This window comes from Camelina sativa, chromosome 5, assembly GCF_000633955.1.
Source record: "Camelina sativa cultivar DH55 chromosome 5, Cs, whole genome shotgun sequence".
Taxonomy (NCBI): Eukaryota; Viridiplantae; Streptophyta; class Magnoliopsida; order Brassicales; family Brassicaceae; genus Camelina; species Camelina sativa.
Window position 1 is genome coordinate 3,313,587 of NC_025689.1, and position 20,841 is coordinate 3,334,427.

The 20,841-nt window shown below is 37.8% G+C and overlaps 4 protein-coding genes, 1 long non-coding RNA gene and 1 pseudogene across 20 annotated transcripts; 3 read left to right on the forward strand and 3 right to left on the reverse strand.

The window, feature by feature from the left end:
- LOC104785223 lies at positions 743-3,244 on the forward strand (annotated as a pseudogene).
- On the reverse strand, positions 3,285-6,111 carry LOC104785225 (glycerol-3-phosphate dehydrogenase [NAD(+)] GPDHC1, cytosolic-like). 4 transcript variants are annotated; one of them, XM_010510401.2, is made up of 6 exons: positions 5,844-6,111; positions 4,647-5,596; positions 4,336-4,557; positions 4,007-4,254; positions 3,774-3,913; positions 3,440-3,612 (listed from the first exon to the last, which is right to left on the reverse strand). In XM_010510401.2, exons 2-6 carry the CDS (start codon positions 5,302-5,304, stop codon positions 3,489-3,491), a joined length of 1,392 nt encoding a protein of 463 aa, XP_010508703.1. In that variant the 5' UTR covers positions 5,305-5,596; positions 5,844-6,111; the 3' UTR covers positions 3,440-3,488. The 4 variants fall into 4 exon arrangements, with proteins under 4 accessions (XP_010508702.1, XP_010508703.1, XP_010508704.1 ...); XM_010510402.2 differs by having other exon boundaries at positions 5,743-6,111; XM_010510403.2 differs by having other exon boundaries at positions 4,647-5,392; positions 5,486-6,111.
- On the forward strand, positions 6,591-8,681 carry LOC104785226 (S-formylglutathione hydrolase). The gene is made up of 7 exons (XM_010510405.2): positions 6,591-6,817; positions 7,134-7,251; positions 7,396-7,443; positions 7,587-7,783; positions 7,985-8,083; positions 8,178-8,243; positions 8,341-8,681. Exons 1-7 carry the CDS (start codon positions 6,683-6,685, stop codon positions 8,518-8,520), a joined length of 843 nt encoding a protein of 280 aa, XP_010508707.1. The 5' UTR covers positions 6,591-6,682; the 3' UTR covers positions 8,521-8,681.
- Positions 8,954-15,411, reverse strand: LOC104785227. The gene is made up of 13 exons (XM_010510406.2): positions 14,867-15,411; positions 14,310-14,753; positions 12,457-13,273; positions 12,129-12,368; positions 11,733-11,862; positions 11,448-11,600; positions 11,161-11,369; positions 10,994-11,063; positions 10,621-10,827; positions 10,021-10,256; positions 9,799-9,877; positions 9,581-9,715; positions 8,954-9,443 (listed from the first exon to the last, which is right to left on the reverse strand). Exons 1-13 carry the CDS (start codon positions 15,159-15,161, stop codon positions 9,273-9,275), a joined length of 3,186 nt encoding a protein of 1,061 aa, XP_010508708.1. The 5' UTR covers positions 15,162-15,411; the 3' UTR covers positions 8,954-9,272.
- LOC104785228 lies at positions 15,486-20,716 on the forward strand. Of its 13 annotated transcripts, XR_767325.2 has the most exons (8): positions 15,486-15,676; positions 16,227-16,361; positions 17,151-17,250; positions 18,443-18,503; positions 18,592-18,723; positions 18,818-19,426; positions 19,882-19,941; positions 20,372-20,716. It is a non-coding gene; the product is annotated as an uncharacterized LOC104785228 (long non-coding RNA). The 13 variants fall into 13 exon arrangements; XR_767322.2 differs by adding an exon at positions 16,501-16,650 and having other exon boundaries at positions 18,443-19,426; XR_767331.2 differs by having other exon boundaries at positions 18,443-19,115; positions 19,303-19,426.
- On the reverse strand, positions 15,740-18,423 carry LOC104785229 (cytokinin dehydrogenase 1-like). The gene is made up of 5 exons (XM_010510408.2): positions 17,467-18,423; positions 17,142-17,269; positions 16,773-17,033; positions 16,425-16,687; positions 15,740-16,335 (listed from the first exon to the last, which is right to left on the reverse strand). Exons 1-5 carry the CDS (start codon positions 18,131-18,133, stop codon positions 15,912-15,914), a joined length of 1,743 nt encoding a protein of 580 aa, XP_010508710.1. The 5' UTR covers positions 18,134-18,423; the 3' UTR covers positions 15,740-15,911.

Sequence of the window (20,841 nt, forward strand, 5' to 3'; positions counted from 1 at the left end):
AAAAAAAAAAAAAAAAAAAAAAAAAAAAAAAAAAAAAAAAAAAAAAAAAAAAAAAAAAAAAAAAAAAAAAAAAAAAAAAAAAAAACGCGTATTCATTGAATTGTAAAAGAGAATGACATGTTATTCTCTAGATGACATGTTAAATCAAATCACATAGCATATAAAATACTCTCACATCAACGTATATCGAATAGCTTTATTTGCTGTATACACACACACACGTAGATAAAAACGTCAAATAAAGGTTGAGAGAAAGAAAGAAAGAAAAGAAACACCAACTTTTGCTTCATATGCTTTTTGGAAAGTAAGAAATTATGCATAAGCATAATGATAATACTTAATACACTTTTCATAATCCTCTAACTATAAGTTAAGAACTTTGGGTTACGTTTATAAAAATCTTTGGAAAAGCAAAAATAAAACTGTACGGACGTCACTCTCAGATGTCAAATAATAAAAAAAAAAGCGTATCTTCGAAGTTTCGTGGGGACACCCTCGGTCTTACACTTTATTACGATTCTGGCCATCTTTTGACTCGTCATTTAGTCCTAACCGTCGGATTGAAAAAAAACCATCATCAGTGAAGCGTACAGTAAACTCGAACACAGACTAACATATTTTACCAACAAAGACAATGGTCAAACAAAAAGTCAACAAATCTGACGGTTAAGATTATTTTCCGGTTTAACTCATTATAAAACGGCTTTAATTTTTTTGGAGTGGTACACGCGCCACCGTTGGGTTATCCATTTGTAGCATCCCCGTTCACCGTTTCAACCGACCTTTCTCTCTCTTACTCTTTTACACACTCTACTCTCTCTATATTTTTGCAGAAGAGTGTTCGTCGCTTTCACTGCCAGCCTTTTTTTTTTTTTTTTCTCTCTCTCTCTTCCTAAATTCTCTCGCCGACCTCTTCTCCAAACCCTAGAAAAAAACACGCTTTTTATCTCTGAGATTCTTAAAGATCCATCGACTAAGAAGAAGCTCTTCTTTCTCGGTATGGTTTACTCATCCAGTGGTTTTTTTTCTTTGCATTTTGATTTCGAGGGTTAAAGATAGATTTCACTGTTTTTTTTGTTTCTTACTTCTGAATTGTGGGAATGTGGGTGTGAAAAAGGTTGGTTTTTTTTATTTTAATTTGACAGGATGAATTTTGCGGTTTACTGTTGTGACCACCATGGATGATGATGATGATGATCTCTGGGGTCCTCCATTTGGTAAATTTCGCTTGTTTGAATTGTTTACTGTTTCTTTCCTTGTGTGACTGTCTGACTGATGCTTAAAGTTTTGATTTTTTTAATAATTTACATCTTGTGTAGTTGTGAAAGACGATACTTTTCGTAAGCAGACACTGCGTGGTTGTGAATTTTGGTTTGATTACAGAACAGGTACTCATGTATTTTTTGCTTTACTTGTTTTTGTTTTCGTATCATCACTGTGATTGTCTTTGAGAAAAGTTCCTTCCTTTTTTGGCTTTTTAGATGTGCTCGAAGAGAATTTTCAGAACGAGTGGTACTGTGAGCTAGTGTGGCGGATATTGAACGAGAAGAAGCAAGATGTTGTGATCGTTGAACTTGACAAGGATTCACTCTCGCTTCAGAATGATACGGCTTCTTCTGGGAGTGGTGACTCGCAGCATCCTATAGGCTCTTCTTCTGATTCTGTAAGAGACTTTTAATATTTGATTTTGTTTATTTATAGATTGTGTAGGAGTTACTTGTTATGTTGTTTTAAAGATTGAGTATGAGTGTTAACTTGTTATGTTGTTATACAGATTGAGTAGGAGTGTTAACTTGTTATGTTGTTTTACAGGACAAGACTCTCAGTGCCGTTCTTCCAAATGCTGATACAAGTTCTTCAAAATCGGTTCTTGATGAGGATGAAAACACATCTAGTGTCAGTGATGCTCAAACTGTTGTAACTACTGAGACCAGAGATTCTAGTAACGACACTGAAGAAATAGAGCCAGAGGCAAGATTGAAGCCTCAGGAGACTGCAGCAAATGATCCTTTAATAGCTGAGGTTTGTAAAGATTTCTTCTTTTCTGAATCCATTGTCATGGGAATCTTGTTTTCAATGCAACTTCTTGTTCTTAAAGACCTTCAATGAGCAGCTTGGATGTTTCTAGTAAAATGCTGTGTGTTTTTAATGATGGACAGGTTGGGGAAGATGCAGATACTTCTTCTAGCCCTGTGTTGGCAAGCAAGATTGAGGAAGCTGAAGAGCATTCTTGTTCATCCTTGGTTACTGAGTTTGATCCTGTAAAACAAGCTCCCGATAGTAAATCTTCATCTGCAATAAGCCGAGAGAATATTGAAGGTTCCACTTTGAAACCATTGCTCTTAGAGACTAGTGAGAAGGTGATGGAGAAGTCAAACGCTACAAACGAAGATGGAGAAGTTTTGAAGGATCATCAGCAAAGCGATAGCGTACAAGACATCGTAACTGTTTCTGAACCTTTTACCACAGAGTCTCTCTTAGAAATGTGCGATGAACCAGACAAAGGCAGAGAAATCCCATGCGATGCGAGAAGCAAAAAATCACACCCTGGAGCCGTGGTGAAGACTGTTGTTAAAGACGAGTTGATCATAAACTTGCTTACTGAGGCACGGAAAAAATCAGAGGGTAATGCATTGTTGAATCCTGGGTCAGTCCTTAACAAGAAGAGGCAGAGACAGTCTAACAACAGCGACAATACAAACATCAAGAAGAAAGTACAAGGTGGAGCTGGAAAGATCAATAGTGATCTAGTTAAAAAGTCAGCCCAGTCGACATCTGGGACCATCAGGGGTTCAAGTGTTCCTACACAGCATGCAGATTCATTGTTGGATTCGACAGACGGAAAAAGCCAGAGAGATGGACATGTTGTAAGTGACTCGGTGAAATCATTATCAGTAAGTGAGTTGAAGAACAAGACTGGCAAGGAATTAAGAAGCATAGCAAAGGAGCTGAAAATAACACATTACTATAAGCTCAAGAAAGAAGATCTGCTTCAACGGTTAACCAATCATCTAAACCCCAGTTAACCGATTGTACAAAGCAGAGAATGGACTCATAACCGATCTCACTGGTATAGTTAACATTAGGCCTTACAGAACAGTCCTTCTCTTTGTTTGTTCGACTCTATGGAGCTTGCTTGGCTTTAGAGTGCAGTGTTTCAAAATAGTCTAAAAGTAGAATACTTATTGGGATAATGAAGTTGATAAATGTTTAGTAACTAAAAATGTGTGTTTTCTTTCTTCTAGTGTAATTTTTTTTTGAGCAAACAAAACTCTCATGGATCATAAAGAAAATGATACAGTACAAGAATTTCATCGACTCAAGAGACTAAACAAGAATCAAATTTAAGATATGACAGATGTGGAACTACCCCTCTCAATAAAGCTATGATGTTTCAATGAACCATCTGCAGCTTGCACAAGTAATTTATGTCGTATGTCTGCGTAATAAGATTCAACAAATTTGGATTATACATTGACATTGAGTAATCAAGGCTGACCAAGAAGGGAAGGCCTGTAGAATGCATGGCTCTGTGCAATCTCGATACGGTCTCTAGGATCGTTCAATGTTTCGTCCCTTAATGCTTGCAGAATAGCTTGTGTTGATTGTTCTCTGCAAAATTGAACAACATAATTCATTAAATAATTGAAGAAGCAAGTTTATAATATGATTCAATGTCTCAAGAAGTCCAAAACATTCATGAAAGCTAGAAACCTGACTGACCAAACTTGAACATTTTTGGAAGATTAGAAACTTTCAGATTTCATATTTACCTTGTGATGAGTATCTTGTAGAGTGTCTTCAAAATAGGACATGACTCGACTGGGGCTATAGGTTTCTTCTCTTCAGATGTCAATATGCTTAAGCTTGACTGACTAAGCAATTGGTAAAAGGCTCCCACTGCAGAAACACCCTATTCAACAAAAAAATCCCACATTCACATCAGTAAAATTGATTCCTAAAAGTTTCAAACTTCTTTCAAGACTTGTTTTCACAGATTGAGTACCTGAATCATTCCCTTGCCGCTTATACTATCACCCATGTCTCTATTTATTTCCCCCTTTGCCAGCATTTGACCGTACCACGCATTACGCCCTTTTAATAAGGTCACATAAGTGTCAGCTAGCAAAGGCCCTGCAAGTTTCTCAGGCTCTTGTGCTAGTAAATGAGTTATAAATATCATCTCAGATGTACAATGAGCAAAATACACAGACTTGCTTGTAGCACTCTCTTTAGTAAGCGCTGCTACCATACCTGAAAAAGTAAAACGCCAAGGATCAAAGTGTGAAAACCTTAGGTAATTACTGAAGTCCTTGTGTACACACAGAAACTTACCAGCTCCAATGGCGTAGACATTCTTGAGGCCTCCCATTACTTCATGTGTCACAAGATCACTATTGTCCCAAACAATGAAATGAGGTTGTCTTAAGAACTTTGCTAGTGGTTTCCTCCATTTTTCAGCTCCACATATTCTAGCATTGGCATATTCCTTGTTGTATATCTCAGCAGCAATGTTCGGTCCACCAAGATACAGTACATTGTCAATAGGCACACCAGCTACCACAAACACCAAAATTAATAACCAATTCAAGAAAACTAAGCAAGATTGTCAAATAAAAGAGCAAAGTCAAGAAGGAGAAACTTACTTGCTTGATGGATCATCTTTGTTGGAGTTATGATATGTGGAACTGGTACAAGAGAAGTTTCAATACCCTTTGACAAAGAGATAATAATAGGAACCGTGATTCTCTCTTTCCAGTACTTACTAATCTCTTCAAACACTTCACGTGTTTCGGTTGAAGGCAATCCATTAACAACAATATCAGCATCCCACACAGCTTCTTGCAAATTTGTCACAACCTTAAGAGGGCAAAGTGGAGTGTCAACCATGTTAAGACAGAACCCGTCTTTCAAAATCTCATCCGCATAGAGTGTCCTATCACCGAGCCTTGCCTCGACATATTTCAGATAAGCGCAACGTCGTATCAGTCTCCTCAAGATATCTTCCCTTGAATTGATCACTTCAAACAAATGTTCTGCAGTTGCTCTATCAACAGCTCTCCCAGCTCTTCTCCAAATCCTGATCTGGAACTTATCCCTGAAACTTCCATAGCTTTCTTGGAGAAGTGCTGCAAAAACACTTCCCCAAGCACCAGCACCAACACTTACAATCCTTAGCGGATCCTTGTCTGATTTCCCCAAAAGACGACGGAACTCATCAAGCTTCTCCTCCAAATTAAGACCATTATGATGAATTACAGAACCGTTTGATTGCAGGCTCTTGGCCTCAATGCTACCCACCATATTTCTCAGTCCACTCCAAGAAACTCAAACAAACCAAAGGCAATGGAACAAAGTCTAGGAAGTGTTTTGCTGGTGGTTATGCAATCCACTATAGATTTATATATATTGGTTATAGGATTCAGAGAGAACAAAGAAATCAACTTGGATTTGAAAAAGGAAAAAAAAGAAGAGAGAGACCAACTTGAGCGTTACCAATCAAACCAACTCCTTGTTCCAAAAGGAATTAAAGATATTCTTGGTTCGCTAACTCAGATTTTTCTCACCAAACAAAAGTTGAGTTGTAGCTTCTTTGCTGCCATGTAAGAAAAGGGGACAAAATCATAAAAATCAGACATTTATGCATATTGATAGATAACCAAAATTCCTTTAAATAGTAATGATACTACAAACATGACACACAATGCAGAGGAAAGACCATGGAATAAAATAATGGAATACCAAAAAAGACTTTGTTAGCTCCGTCTTTGAGTTGTTCATCTACCAAAAACAAGAATCTCCAATAAAAAATAAAAAAATAAAAACACAAGTCAAGAACAAACCTTTCGTGTCGGCAACCATAAAAAAAAAAAGATCTCTCACAAAAACATCAACTCATGAGAATTGCCAAATCAAGAAAGTAAAAAACGCATGAGAAGATAGATCAAAAGCATAAAACTTGCATGCAGTGCAGATGATGAGTTAAATTAAATACAGAGCAAAAGGGAGAAGGATGGACATAAGCATTGATGGGTACAGTTGAGGAAAAGGGAGAGACTTTATTTTTTAACATTATTGTGGTTTATGCTCTTGTTATCTAAGGGGAAGGTGCCTAACTTGGTATACACACCGATAGAGTCATTTAATGGCACAAGAAAATAAATTACTCCCATCTCTTATGGTTATGGATACCAGTCTTCTTCGCTTTCTCTATCATCTATACTAATATACTATGCCCTCCATTTTTTTTTGGATTGTACAATCTGAACAACATTTATGGAAATTTTTTTATAGATAGATATTGGCATTTATTATTACACCGAAAAAACATATTAATTAATCAATGGGACCTCCTCAAAAAAAAAATATGCGTTATCTCTTGATATGTCAATGTTTATATATAGTAATGATTTGATCACCCTAATAAATACATCATACTTTATAATGAAACTGATTTCTTCTTTTGCTTAATGAAATTAAACACTCTGGTCGACTCAGAGGCTCTTGACTAAAACGGTAAAATTAATGGGCCGTTCAAGACTCTTTAATTGGGCCTTTAAAGAGTCTTGTCTACTGTAGAAACCGATAGACCTCTCTAGTTCGATCGTCTTTTCATCATCATCGTCTTCATCGCAGCTTCTGTTGTTTCTGCTTGAACTTTACAGAGAGAGAGAGAGAGAGAATGGAGGAGATCGGGAGCACGAAGATGTTCAATGGCTACAACAAAAGATACAAACACTACAGTGAGACACTAGGATGTTCTATGACTTTTACCATCTACTTCCCTCCTTCTGCTTCATCTTCCCATAAATCTCCTGTATGTTATATAACTTCCTTCTTTTTCAATACTCTGATCTCAGTTTCCTGTTGTATTTTTCTCGATTCTTGCTCCTGTGTAGTGATTTGATCTGTTTCCACAGTAAATAATGGATCTTTTGTCACTTTTTTCTCAGTTACTGTTGTTATCTGTGTGTTTCTTCCATATTGTGCTAAAGAATAAGACTTTAGTTTTGCATGATTGTTTTTGTATTCCTAACTTGCCTTGATCTATGTTTGGATGCATAAATAATGTTACTTCAGAACCATTGATTGGTTTTTTAGCGAAATGATTCTCCTTTTTTGTTGAATGACAGGTGCTTTACTGGCTTTCTGGTCTCACCTGCACAGACGAGAACTTCATTATTAAATCTGGTGCTCAACGTGCTGCTTCTACTCATGGCATTGCTCTTGTTTCTCCAGATACTTCCCCAAGTGAGCCATATAGTATTTTCATTTGTTTGGTTTGTCATGTCTGCCCTGTAGAAATTACTCTGTCTGTTTGCCATGTTTTTTTACTCTGGTTTATCAGCTTCCCTTGGTTTTTTAATACTATGTGTGATGGTTTTGATATTGTAGGAGGACTAAATGTTGAAGGAGAAGCAGACAGTTACGACTTTGGTGTAGGTATGCAAACGTTACATGCTTCTTCTGGTTTGCATTCTTTCAAACCAGTTGTAGCTTTAGATTTATTGGTTTGGTAGTATTCATGTATTCAGGTCATTATTACAATGAATGGTGATAAGCTTTTCTTTCTTTCCTCTACTTAGGAGCTGGATTCTACCTCAATGCTACTCAGGAAAAGTGGAAGAACTGGCGTATGTATGACTATGTTGTCAAAGAGTTGCCAAAACTCCTGAGTGATAACTTCTCTCAGCTTGACACAGCAAATGCATCTATATCTGGACACTCCATGGGTGGACATGGAGCTCTTACTATATACCTCAAGAACCTCGATAAGTACAAGGTATTTATTTACTTCTAAGTATTTTTCGAAATTTCTACTGGCACTGCATTTGAGTACGATTTGAGTACGATGCTTGAGACTTAGAATCTTAAATCAAAAAGTAGATATCTTTCATGGGGGTGGATAAATGTGCTTTAACCAAATTCGTGTTTCTCCTATATCATTATTTCACTCTAATCACTTGCTCTGTAACATGTACAGTCTGTGTCTGCATTTGCACCGATTGCCAACCCCATAAATTGTCCATGGGGACACAAGGCATTCACCAATTATCTAGGTGACAACAAGGCTGCTTGGGAGGTAAAAACAACTTATAAAGAATTCAATATGCATATAGCCGCCACACAATATCCATCTCCCAAGTTTGATGCATACTTCGTTTTGGAAATTTCAGGAATACGACGCCACTTGTCTTATCTCTAAGTTCCACAATCTGTCTGCTACAATTCTAATTGATCAGGTAAAATCCATTAACTCCATGTTTTTGCTGGTTATCTGTCTTACTTTGCGAGCCTTACTTTGCGAGCCTGAACCATCTTTGCCTTCAACCATTTCAGGGAGAAAGCGACAATTTCTACCCTCATCAGTTATTGGCCAAAAATTTTGAGGAGGCATGCAAGAAAGTGAAAGCGCCGCTCTTACTGCGTTTCCAGCCAGGATACGACCACTCCTTCTACTTTATCGCCACCTTCATAGAAGACCACATCAGTCACCATGCTCAGGCCCTGAAGTTATAGCTCACTTCAGCTACTTGGCAACCAGCTTTGGCTTTGTCCAAATATTAGTATCAATAAAGGAAGTAGACTTGTAATGTTTTGTGTTCAGTAACTGCTCTGTGTGCTCTTTTTTGTCTACAATAATAATAATATTAAAAAATCCATGTTTGCTTCATACCTAATTCAACCAGACAAAAGAACACATATAAATGTACAAGATGAGAGCCTTTTAGACTCAAAGATAGTGTTTCCTTTACCAAGCTTAGCATGAAAAGAGCGGCCAATTTAGGACAACATGCAGACTCAAATGTTGTCTGAGGCAGACTCAAATGTTACAGAAAAATTTGGATAAATGTATAAATTTATCGCTTCCGTAAGCTATAGTATAAATCACCTATGAACAAGCAACTCAAGCTTCAGTCAAGCATTTTGAGAGTTTCAGACGCTTTTAAGATAAGTTCAGACCAAATTAGATTTATCATTTCTTTATCTTTTCAATGTGTTACAAAGTACAAACAGTACAATCATCAATTTTTCAGACAACGTAGTTGGGTCACAACCTCGCAGGAGTTGCCCTATTCACCATTGAAACAAACAATTCTTTAGTATGCAAGCTGGTATCATTTGCTGAACTGATGTGTAGCAACCCTTTACACTTCACCAGCTCTGGAATGACTCACCTGGGAGAAATCCAGTGGATCCCTCTTTGCTTAAACCACCAAAAAAAAGAATACTGGGTTCCTTTTCCTAATGTCGCCTAGAATTTCAGGGTTCTACCACCAAGAAGGCGTATTTCGGTATGTACTCCCGCTGTCCCTCCAGTATCGCCTGGTTGCACTTGTCTGATACGTTGGGCTACTTTCTTCCGCAGCTTTTCTTCTTCTGTAGCTTTCTCTAGATGCCTTGGCTTTTCTAATTTCTTCCTCAAGTTCATAGTCTGACCTCTGTTAAAACAAAAACCTGATAAGTAACATATCATACGTGGCAAGTGCTAGGATGTTCTATTGCTAGTAAGTGTTCATAGGGGGCAAACTGAATCACGCTTAAAAGGTTTGTAGGCATAAGAGGCGAGAAAGTGAACCTTAGTTGGGTCAGAAAGAACTGAATATGCCTCTCCAATCATTTTGAAGAGCCTATCTGCACCCTTGTGAACCTCTTCTAATATCTCCTTCAACCACGGTCCTTCACTTTCACTTCTGACAAGAATCTGTGCAGCCTGAATACACATCAAAGAGGTAATATCAGCAGATGTAAAATAATGATTTGGATCCATTGTCAGCCAGTAAAACACTAGGTAACCTTGTCTGGGTGATGTCTAAGAGCTGCTTTACGGTATGACTTTTTGATATCAGCAGCAGTGTCAGTTGTCTTCACTCCCCTGCAAATTAGCAAAACGAGATTAGAAGATAGTCTGAATATCAGCATACAATTATAGTGGAATTTAGTGCATAGAGTATTCAATTGTAGTCTCGTCGCCAATAACATGAATGGTATAATTGACTGTGCGAAAAGTTAGCATACATGATGAGGAAGAAATCCAGAGGAATGCTCTCTTTAGATTTTTCTTCCATCACAGACAACCGTTGACGGGCCTGCTTTAGTTCTTTCCTGCTGCTTGCACGCTCTGCAGATGCCTCTGGCGTTTTTTTTGTCTTATCACTTTGCTTTACGAGAATGCTGATAAGCCTCTGGAGATCACTAGCTGCTTGATCATAATCTCTGATCATCTCATGTAATGTGGCTCTCCTGGAGACTGCCTGAAAATGGAAAAATAAGTCAGGTTGATATTTCAATGAAACCTCAACGATGTTTACATGCCGCTTCAGTACCTTGCCACATTTCAAGAAATTAGGTTATACATGCTCCTTGATTAAACAATATAACTATCTAAGTGGTTATACAGCTAAGTGGGAGTGTTCTTATTTGAGAACTTGAAAGATCTATAAAATTTGTTTGTTTGTGAGTAAATATTGTTTTAGGGAAATGGGCATTCCACAAACGAATCTTACTGCACCTTCCTATAGCAATTCCAGTACAAAACTTCATAAGCATTCTATTTAGCTCAGAGGAAGGTTCATGTGTGCTTGTTTACAAGTTCAAAGAAAACATATGATCATATACCTTCGTGTAGTTTTCATCAAGAGCCATGGCAAGACTACAGTCGGCAATTGCATCAGCTATTTGGACTAGGGCCTGATTAGCAGCTGCACGATTGCAAAAGCAAATTGCTGCAAAAGGGCGTGAGTCAACATTTCTTGATAGTGCAGCAGTATACTGCTCTACTGCTTCCATATACTTTCCGTCCCGAACAGCTTCATTACCTGCGTTCTGTAATCACAGAAGAAAACTTTGGTAAATGTAACCAACGCAAGAAAAAACATTTGTATTCAGCAGAGAAGCATAATGAAAGATTGTATCAGACCTATTGATGTTAAAGAAAACATTTTACCACACAGAAATAAGAAGAATTTTTAAGTTCCAACATAAAGCATACCTTGTAACGTAAAAGTTCAGAAATGGTGGCCACTAAAGAAACTGGTGACTCACGACACTCTCCCTGATTCCTGGGGAGCAAAACATACACTTTAAGCAAACAAATAAATATAATACATGCATAACAATAAATTCATTATAGCACAAGGTAGAAATAGTGTTTACTACTTTTCTAATATATCAAGGGCCTTCTCAAGGTTCCCCAAGTAGAAGTACGACTTGGACATCATGTTCCATCTCCAAACTATCAGCTTGTGATGCGTAGACCCCAATCCATCAACATTTGTCGTCCCACCAGTCCCTGCTGAAACAAAATTTCTCTCAGCCGTCGGAAGGGTATTGTCACAAAGCTCGATCACATCTTTATAACGTCGGATCTGCAAATTCACAGGGGAGATCATGTCCACTGAAAGCAAAATTCAATTTTTGAGAGCTGAAAAGGAAATGCTACTCACCATAAACAGCGCCTCCGCCTTCATTTGAAGCAATTTATCTGAGCATGAACTAATCAATAAGGCATTGGAAATTGGAACCAATGCGTCAGATGCACCATCAGGTGTTCTCTTCTCCAATAATATGGATGCACAGCTGGTAAATTCAGCTACCCTCTGCCGGTAAGTAAAATCAAAATATATTCAATTAGACATTACCAGAAGTATGAGCCGATTCAGCACATTCTTGGCAAAATTAATTTGATTAGACCATGGTAGAAAGTGATATAGCTAGGAGAGAATGCATACTTGAGCCTGTTGTAAACCTTCAGCTGCTTCTATAGTACTTCGTCGATCCAAGCAGACAGTAGAGGTGGATTCCATGCATTTATTAAAATACTGCACGGCTGATCCAAGTTCCCCCAGCACAAGATGACAGCTGAAGCAAGCATTGAAGAAATATGAATAAATCAAATTCAATTAAGTAACATAATCATTGATTTACTAGATACAAACTTCATTTTTAAGATATACACTTCCTTGGCTAACTTCAAGAAAATTCTATCTAAAACCTTAGCTGGCGGGATTACTAAATCAAGCTATAAAGCTTAAGCAAATACCAAAAAAGACAAATTGACTCGAGGTGATAGTGATACACTAATTTCTGAAAAACAACCATCTGGGAGAAGTACGCCTTAAACTTACTTTGCAGCTCTCATATACGCTTTAATGTAGCTTGGATCAAGTGAAGCAGCCATCTCACAGTCGCTAATAGCCTCCCTCAGTCTTCCAAGAGAAATCCTTGCTGCTGCACGGTTACCATAGCACAGTGCAAGAGGCTTGACAGAGTATTCTGAACTACCACTTGACGGGGAAGAATTAATACCCTGAGTGTAACATTCCTCAGCTTTACACATATGACCATTTTTGTAGGCTTGATTTCCCCTGATACACAAAATTACTTCTCTCAATTCTCAGAAAGAAAATATACAAAAAGCACCAATGTTCAAGTTCTTGAGTTAGTATATGATACCTTAGTCGCCAAACCTCACAGACATCAGGCATCATCGATGTAGAGCCTGAGTCTTTTTTGGCTTGACCTGTATTCACAGGTTGATTCTCTTGATTGTTTCGCATGGTTGCATTAAGATTCTTTTTTGGCAAACTGTTATTAACTTTCCTCCTATATTTCTTTACAGCTTGAAGCTTTTTATGAGGTATTGTTCCCTGAGAGGTGGATGCTGAGAAAGAAAATTTTGGCGTACAACTACTTCCATGATCCTCTGCTGTGAAGAGAGATGAATCCCTGGCTGAGGCAACCTTAACGTCATTGCTAGAACGGGAATTGTCATGTTTGCTTGAATGTGCGGGATCAATTGATGTTAGAGGAGTTTCTGTTGAAAATTGATTGCTGGCTTTCTCACCTTGATATGGAGAATAATCCATCGGTGAGCAATATCCAGGGGAGTTGAGCTTTTCTTGAGCCTGAATTCCCTCAGAAGTCTGATTGTTGCAACGATCTGGCTCACGCTGTTTCATTTTTTCCTTGACGTTCTTCGATTTCCTGTCCTTGGACAAACGATTTCTTCGTGCATGTACTGACTTTCTACTCATTTCTGGGAAAAGACTGTTCTTAAGCAAAGTAGGATCCCATTCGGGTACCTTCAAATCATCTAAGGATGTTCTTGTACCAAAGCTAGTGTTTGGTAAGTTGTTTATGTTGGTAGTCTTGGAACGGGATTTTACATCCTCTGCATTCTTACTTTCGTGAAAACCATTGGAACTGAAAGAGCATGACCCTGATGTTGCCACACCTTCCTTACATTTAGGATCAAGCTTTCCAAAACTACCAAAAGTAAACACAGGTGTGTTATTGGATTTCCTTGCTTCCNAACTATCACTTGACGGGGAAGAATTAATACCCTGAGTGTAACATTCCTCAGCTTTACACATATGACCATTTTTGTAGGCTTGATTTCCCCTGATACACAAAATTACTTCTCTCAATTCTCAGAAAGAAAATATACAAAAAGCACCAATGTTCAAGTTCTTGAGTTAGTATATGATACCTTAGTCGCCAAACCTCACAGACATCAGGCATCATCGATGTAGAGCCTGAGTCTTTTTTGGCTTGACCTGTATTCACAGGTTGATTCTCTTGATTGTTTCGCATGGTTGCATTAAGATTCTTTTTTGGCAAACTGTTATTAACTTTCCTCCTATATTTCTTTACAGCTTGAAGCTTTTTATGAGGTATTGTTCCCTGAGAGGTGGATGCTGAGAAAGAAAATTTTGGCGTACAACTACTTCCATGATCCTCTGCTGTGAAGAGAGATGAATCCCTGGCTGAGGCAACCTTAACGTCATTGCTAGAACGGGAATTGTCATGTTTGCTTGAATGTGCGGGATCAATTGATGTTAGAGGAGTTTCTGTTGAAAATTGATTGCTGGCTTTCTCACCTTGATATGGAGAATAATCCATCGGTGAGCAATATCCAGGGGAGTTGAGCTTTTCTTGAGCCTGAATTCCCTCAGAAGTCTGATTGTTGCAACGATCTGGCTCACGCTGTTTCATTTTTTCCTTGACGTTCTTCGATTTCCTGTCCTTGGACAAACGATTTCTTCGTGCATGTACTGACTTTCTACTCATTTCTGGGAAAAGACTGTTCTTAAGCAAAGTAGGATCCCATTCGGGTACCTTCAAATCATCTAAGGATGTTCTTGTACCAAAGCTAGTGTTTGGTAAGTTGTTTATGTTGGTAGTCTTGGAACGGGATTTTACATCCTCTGCATTCTTACTTTCGTGAAAACCATTGGAACTGAAAGAGCATGACCCTGATGTTGCCACACCTTCCTTACATTTAGGATCAAGCTTTCCAAAACTACCAAAAGTAAACACAGGTGTGTTATTGGATTTCCTTGCTTCCTCATAGTCGCTGCCACCATGAACTCTGGACTCACTGATATTAAGCTTCTCCATGTCATCAGCCAGGTTCATTCCAGGACCATCTTTATGGACAACTTTACTTTTACCATGAGCAAACTGTACACTGTTAGACTTGCTATCAAACTTAAGTCCAGTTTTCGCATCACAAGTTGTGCTCTCACTACACTGTCTGACGTTTTCACGATTATCATTATCTACCTTTCTCACACCTCTATCTGAATGTTCCTTAGTGGATTCCGAACTCAACTCAGAGTCTCCTATAGGTGTACTAAACTCCTCATCAGACAAAGAAGATACCGTGGCATTACCTGGACTAGCTTTTGCACCAGAACTATTCCCATTAGCTCCAAAGACGAAACATTTATCTCCAGGTGACTCACTACCTACATAAACAAAAACAAAAACCAATCAGCTCACAAAGTATCAAAAGCTGGATCTTCATTGAACTCAACTCCGGCACAAATCCAACAAAAAAAGTTTTTTTTTTTTTTTTTACCTTGACTGGGCGGCGCAAACGGATTGAAACCTGAAAAAACCTCGCCGGAAAAAGAGGGTCCTTTAACCACTCTACCGTTCTTCCTAAGTTTCACAAGCCTCGGCTTTTGACGAGTCTTGGTGTGTTGTTGTCCTGAACCAGCTCCACCAAACCCGAAGGAGAAGGAAGCGTCCATGTTTCGTTGATCGTGAGTGGGAACACTCTCCGGGAACAACTCAGAGTAATTTTGATTAGGGTTTAAGAAAGAAGAGAACTTTTCAACCGGAGAACCAATCTCCACCGCCGCAGGAGACATCCAAATAAAAAATATTCGATTCTTTTTCAAAAATCAAAAATCACAAAAAATCGAAAATTTAGGGGTTTAGAAAAGGAATCTGTAGGTGAAACGAATCAGCTCTCTTGCGTGCAGAGGTGAAGATGTAGGTGAAATGTATTTAGCTTCCTATAACACACTAAGTACCGTTAGGGTTTTTTTGGGATTTGCTTATTATTATTATTACCAATTGAAGAAGACGAGAACCATTCCTGGAGCGTCTGTTTCCCAGAAAATTAATTTAATTTAATTTAATTTAATTAAAATAATACTTATACAAATATACAAACACACGTGTGTATGTACTCGTGTCGTGCGTGTGACAGACGAAGCGAAATTTTGAAAAAAATCTCACAATTTGAAGAAGAGAGAAGAAGAAAGCTTCTTCTATGCTCTTCTTCGGGACTATTCATGGCGTAAAGGCGCCAATTTAGGTTTTGATTCTCCCGTTCCGCGGCTACTGAACTCAATTGAGATTCCAAAGTCGATTCTTCAAGGTAAGTCTCTTTGTGAGTTCTGATTTGGAGATTTCTTTTTAGATTATAAAAGGGGCTTAGAGAGAAGATGTTATTGTAAAAGATTATGTTTTTGAGTATATGTAAGGGACACTTGTTTCAGACTGTAAAATTTGTTCTTTCACCAAAAGAAACAAAAAAGAAAGAAAGAAAGAATTTTTCAATCTCTTGCTGCCTAGCCTGAGCCGTTACAAGGACACAGGATACGTTTGTGTTTTTATACAGTTCTAGGTTTTAGCTGTACTGATGCTCTTCTTGTGGTACCTTTGAGGACTGCTTTTGACTTTGAGAGTTGGATTGGAGATAACTGTGTTCTTGTTGTTGTTCTTGTTGTTGTCTTTTGGAATATTCTCTGGCCAGGAGCTAGTATCGTTAGAGGGTCGTAGGTGTGTTTCCTTTGTGAAAATGTTTCCCATCTTTTGCCAAAGTGTGATTTCCACTCTTGTTGTGTTTCGTAATGAGGCAAATACTGCTTTACATGGAGATTTGCTGTTGTGCAGAAGTTCATAACTCTTTGGTTTTGTTTCAATAGGTACTCTAAATCATTTTTCCCTGAGGATTTTGGCACTGCAGAGGGGAGAAAGGCCACGAGATAGAAGATATCTTCATTTGGAATTATCATAGATGTATGTTTGTTCCACCTGCAACAAAAGAAAAGTTGGATATGGTTAGTAATTTTATGTTAATGAAATCATTGGAAGGATATGGTTTTGGCATTTTGCTCACTTACTTGGATTGATTGACTGGATAAATAAGGATAGGTCCGTTATTGTTGCTTGTGATAATGTTGTGAAAAACCTCTGTAGCAAATTTAGATATACTGCTCTTGGGAATCAGGAGATTCAGCCAGGGATGTGGAACCTCCCATAAACCCTTTGCTCTCAGTTTTCTCTCCGCAATATGCACTCTATCCAGAAACTCAATATATGGCACTTCAGATGAAAACAAAGTGGATGGTATATAATTCAACTCTGAAAGTAACTTGTCAGTTTCCTGCAGGGCAAAACCATTCGTTATGTTAGCAACCATTCGTTAGAAGTTAACTAACTTTCATTATATATTTGCTTTCACATCTTACCTTATGCATTGAGTTAGCTTCTTCTGTGTTGAAATATTTGACCACTTCTAGGCAATAAAGAGTTTTCCCATCTGACTTGAATTTGCTAGCCTCTGTGGAATCGTTAGGTCTGAATGATGATCTCCAATTATTGAGGAGGTCTGTTCTATTGATTATCACAAATCCTTCAACGTAATCAAAAGTTTTCTCCTTTGAAATCAGATATTCTTGGTCCCTTGAAAATACAGAGAAGTCAGAGTAGAGTACCCTGATCCATTTCACCTATTAACATTCATTTGACTGTATCAGTTAACTGGTGCTTAGAATCATAGCGTATATATTTTGACTAAGTTACATTTTCCAGCAGCCATGCTCAAGATAGAACTTTACCATATGCAGTGCTGGTTCAAGAGATATCCGTGCCCGGGTGATTATGCCAAACTGTCCAAGCCCGCCAAGAACACTGTAGAAAAGTTCAGAATTCCGCTTCTCGGAACAGGTTACAACTTCTCCTTTCCCTGATTCAATATGTAAAATATATTGTTTATATCATTTTTTGTTGGTGCAAATTACAATCGTGCGTTACATGTTTCACATTGGGGCCTATGCACACTTATTTAGAGTCCAAAACTATTTAAGTCGTCAGTGTTTTTGCTTCTGAAGAGATGCCTTTTTTTAGACTACCATATATAGACGTATAGCATGAACGACATACCTGTGACAATCTCAAGCTGGTACACGTTGTTGATTTGGGGTCCATACTTGAACGCTTGACCACTGATTCCAGCGTTAGAAAGAGTACCTCCAACAGTCAGATGAAGGTAGTCGGTCCAGGACTTTGGTGAAAGACCGTATTTTAGAGTCTCGCGTAGAATGTTGATCCATAATTCACCACCTGAGACATCAACATACGGTTGCTCCCCCTTGTAAATCCATAGATCAGGATTTCGAAGTGACTCCATTTTGATGACAACACCTTGATGAGCCAGAGCTTGTCCTTGAAGCGAGTGACCATGGCCTCTGGCTGCTACTGTAAGATTTGAGGTGGAACCCAGATGTACTATATGCTTCATCATTGATGAAATATCAGAAACAGACCTCGGATGTAGGATTGCCAAAGGTGGCAACTGGTATCTGTTGCCAAAGTCCTTGGCGGCATTGTGGACATCATCGAAGCTTATGTAACCCTCCAAATCTAGTGAAACTAATGAGGAACGAATATCTGAAGGATTTGATGGAGGTAGATCTTTTGAGTTACTAACAGAATGATTGGAACAAAGATTGGTTCTACCTGGTATACAGCTTAGAACCAAGATAATGAAGATTCTGAGGAAAGTGTTGTTGTTTCGTCGACGGAACCTTAAGGATGAGGTCAGTCCCATTTCTACTTTCTTGAGAGAAAATGCAAAAAGAGGCGGAATGATATGAGGGAAGTAGAAGTAAACTTGAGGTTTAGAGTACTCTCAGGAAAAAAAAAAGGAGGTAGAAAGAGGAATTTAAAGGAAAGGTTTGGGCGGTACAGTCATATACTTGGTTCACTATGTAGCTGGATTGCCATTACTTTTTGTCTCTTACTGTAAATGAAGATATCTTTGTGGCATTTTATTTCATTTTTTTTGTATATTATATATATTGTGAAAGTTACTAGAAAAGTATTTCCAACTTCTAAGTTTCATCTTTTTTTATGGTAGGTTAATATTTCACATCCCGGGTACATACATTCTCTCCCTGCCAAGATTTCCTACATAAAAGGTAAAAACTCTTGTTTTACTGCATACTTTTTTCTTCTTATTATAAATTTATCTCTTGGCTACGCTCACTGTCAGAGCATGTACTCTAGGGCCCCTACTTGGGTCTCATTGTACATGAGCTCAGTTTGAGAGAAGACAATCTTGCCCACCATCCTCTACACCCAAGTCTGGTAACCTAATTGGATCATGCTTATTGGGACCATTTTGCATCATTTGATCCTGTCAGTTTATGCAGTATTTAAATTTGACTATAAATCTTGGAAGTAAGTTTACCCATTAGGACCAAACATCAACACTGGCTACTCTTCCTGGCAGGATGGATACAGAACTGTCCTAAACACGTGTTGCAACCAAGCTTCCTCTTCCATATTGTTTAGAGAAAAAATAATCTTGTTGCGTATACATGTTTTCGGACTCCCTGGTGCTGTTCATGTGTGTCCTCGCTTGCAGTAAATAGCTTAAGAAACGAAAAAAAAAGTACCACAGCTGCATTTTGAAGTGCTTTGTGTTATCTCATTACAAAAGTCTTTTAACTGTCAGCATGACATATTGAACAGGGAACAGAAAAGATTGTATGCTATATATATACTTATTGGTGGTCCTGAAAGACCAAGTAAGTAAGGCCTTGTCATGATATTTTTTTCACGAGTAATTAGATCTTAGTTGGAGGTGATAAAGAAAGGAAAATTCAAAAAGATAAATCAATGGCGCTGTGTGCTACTTGCAATAAATAAACATAGAAGATATGATTTACGTATAGTGTTAACTTGTGAGTATGTGTTGTGTCTTTTTGTTGTGAGATTGAAAGATGTAGGGGCCTTAGCTACATTAGTCGGGAAAAATGGAAGCAAAGGATGGAGAAGATGGCAATGAGGAGTGACAAGTTTGAACAAAGGAGGCATTGCGAATAAATTAAAATCAACGGTATTGATTCTTTTCTCATTTGAATAGAAGTGTTGAAAATTTAAGACTGATATTAATGTTCAACTCTTTCTTCTACTTTACTTTCTTTTTGAGTAATAGTAAGTGACTAAGTGGCATCCAACAAATATATAGATCTTAGGATATAATGACTCACAGGAGTCTATGAAGCAAAAAAGTTTACAGTGACCAATTATGTCAACAGAATTTTGCAGTGAATAACTACCCTTCGTCGTGTATCTGTCTTATGTGACTTTGTGTGCAATGAAAACCAGTGGTCTCAACATTATTACTCCTTTTTCTGTGACTAAAGAAGCACCCTTTCATTGTTCATTGCTCATTGTTGCATTTCTATTTTCTGTTTGCTTTATTGCATTATTTTTTTTAATATTATCATGATTACATTGTCCCAATTATTGGGGGCATTGGCTAACTCACCTTTGTTATTGTAATCGTAGCTCACAATACCTTGGTCGCTGTAGTGGACAAATACACACAAGACACTTTTTTCTACCCTTGTAAGTAAGATACACTTTCTTCTATATTATGACATTATTAACAGAGTATTTTAGTCTAGTAGTGGCACAAAACAACTCCCTTCTCTTCATGCTATACTTCGATCGATATCATGAAAAATCGAGTATGATGAATGATGTATCTCTCTTCCTTCCTATTTCTTGTTATAGAGAATATCAATGCATCATCAAAGAACACCATGAATTTTTGTAGACCCCAAGTGAATCCCTTTCCGTACAGCAACATTATTGACATTTCTATAGATTTAGTGACACAAAGTTGTTGGTTTTTTCTTTGTAAAAGTTTATTGTTCTGTGGGTGAATTCTTTTAAGTTGTTTAATTCAAACTTGTCGAGTTTTTTGGCAGGTCTCACTGTAGTGTCACTTTCCACTTAAAAGTTTCTTTTATTTTTGTTTTTGCTAATTTCACAGGTAAATCGCCGTGAAGATTGCAATAAGAAGATAGTTGGGCATATTAAGACTGTTTAGGTGGCATCATGATGAGTACAAATATGAATAATATTAAACCACCACCATTGCCGCAAAAATAAGGTTACAAATCCACAAACGTATTAATGTAATCATTACTCTATATATGATACATGTATCTAAATTTTCCATTATATTTCTTTAACCGGATTTGAAGTCGAGATGCCTAGGATCCATTACCAATACACCATTGTAAATAATTAGTGATATCTCAATTTCAAGTTATATTTAGAAAGAAAAAAAGAGAGAGAGAGAGAAATGGTCCCAAGATAGAACGTCGAGGTGGAGTTTGGGCTCATTGGCTAAGTTCGTTGACATTAGGTTACAATTGTCTTCAATTATTAGAGGGATACCTTTTTTCTGCAGTGATGGGTTATTATCTTTCTTTCGTTTCAGAAAACTATATGTCTTCT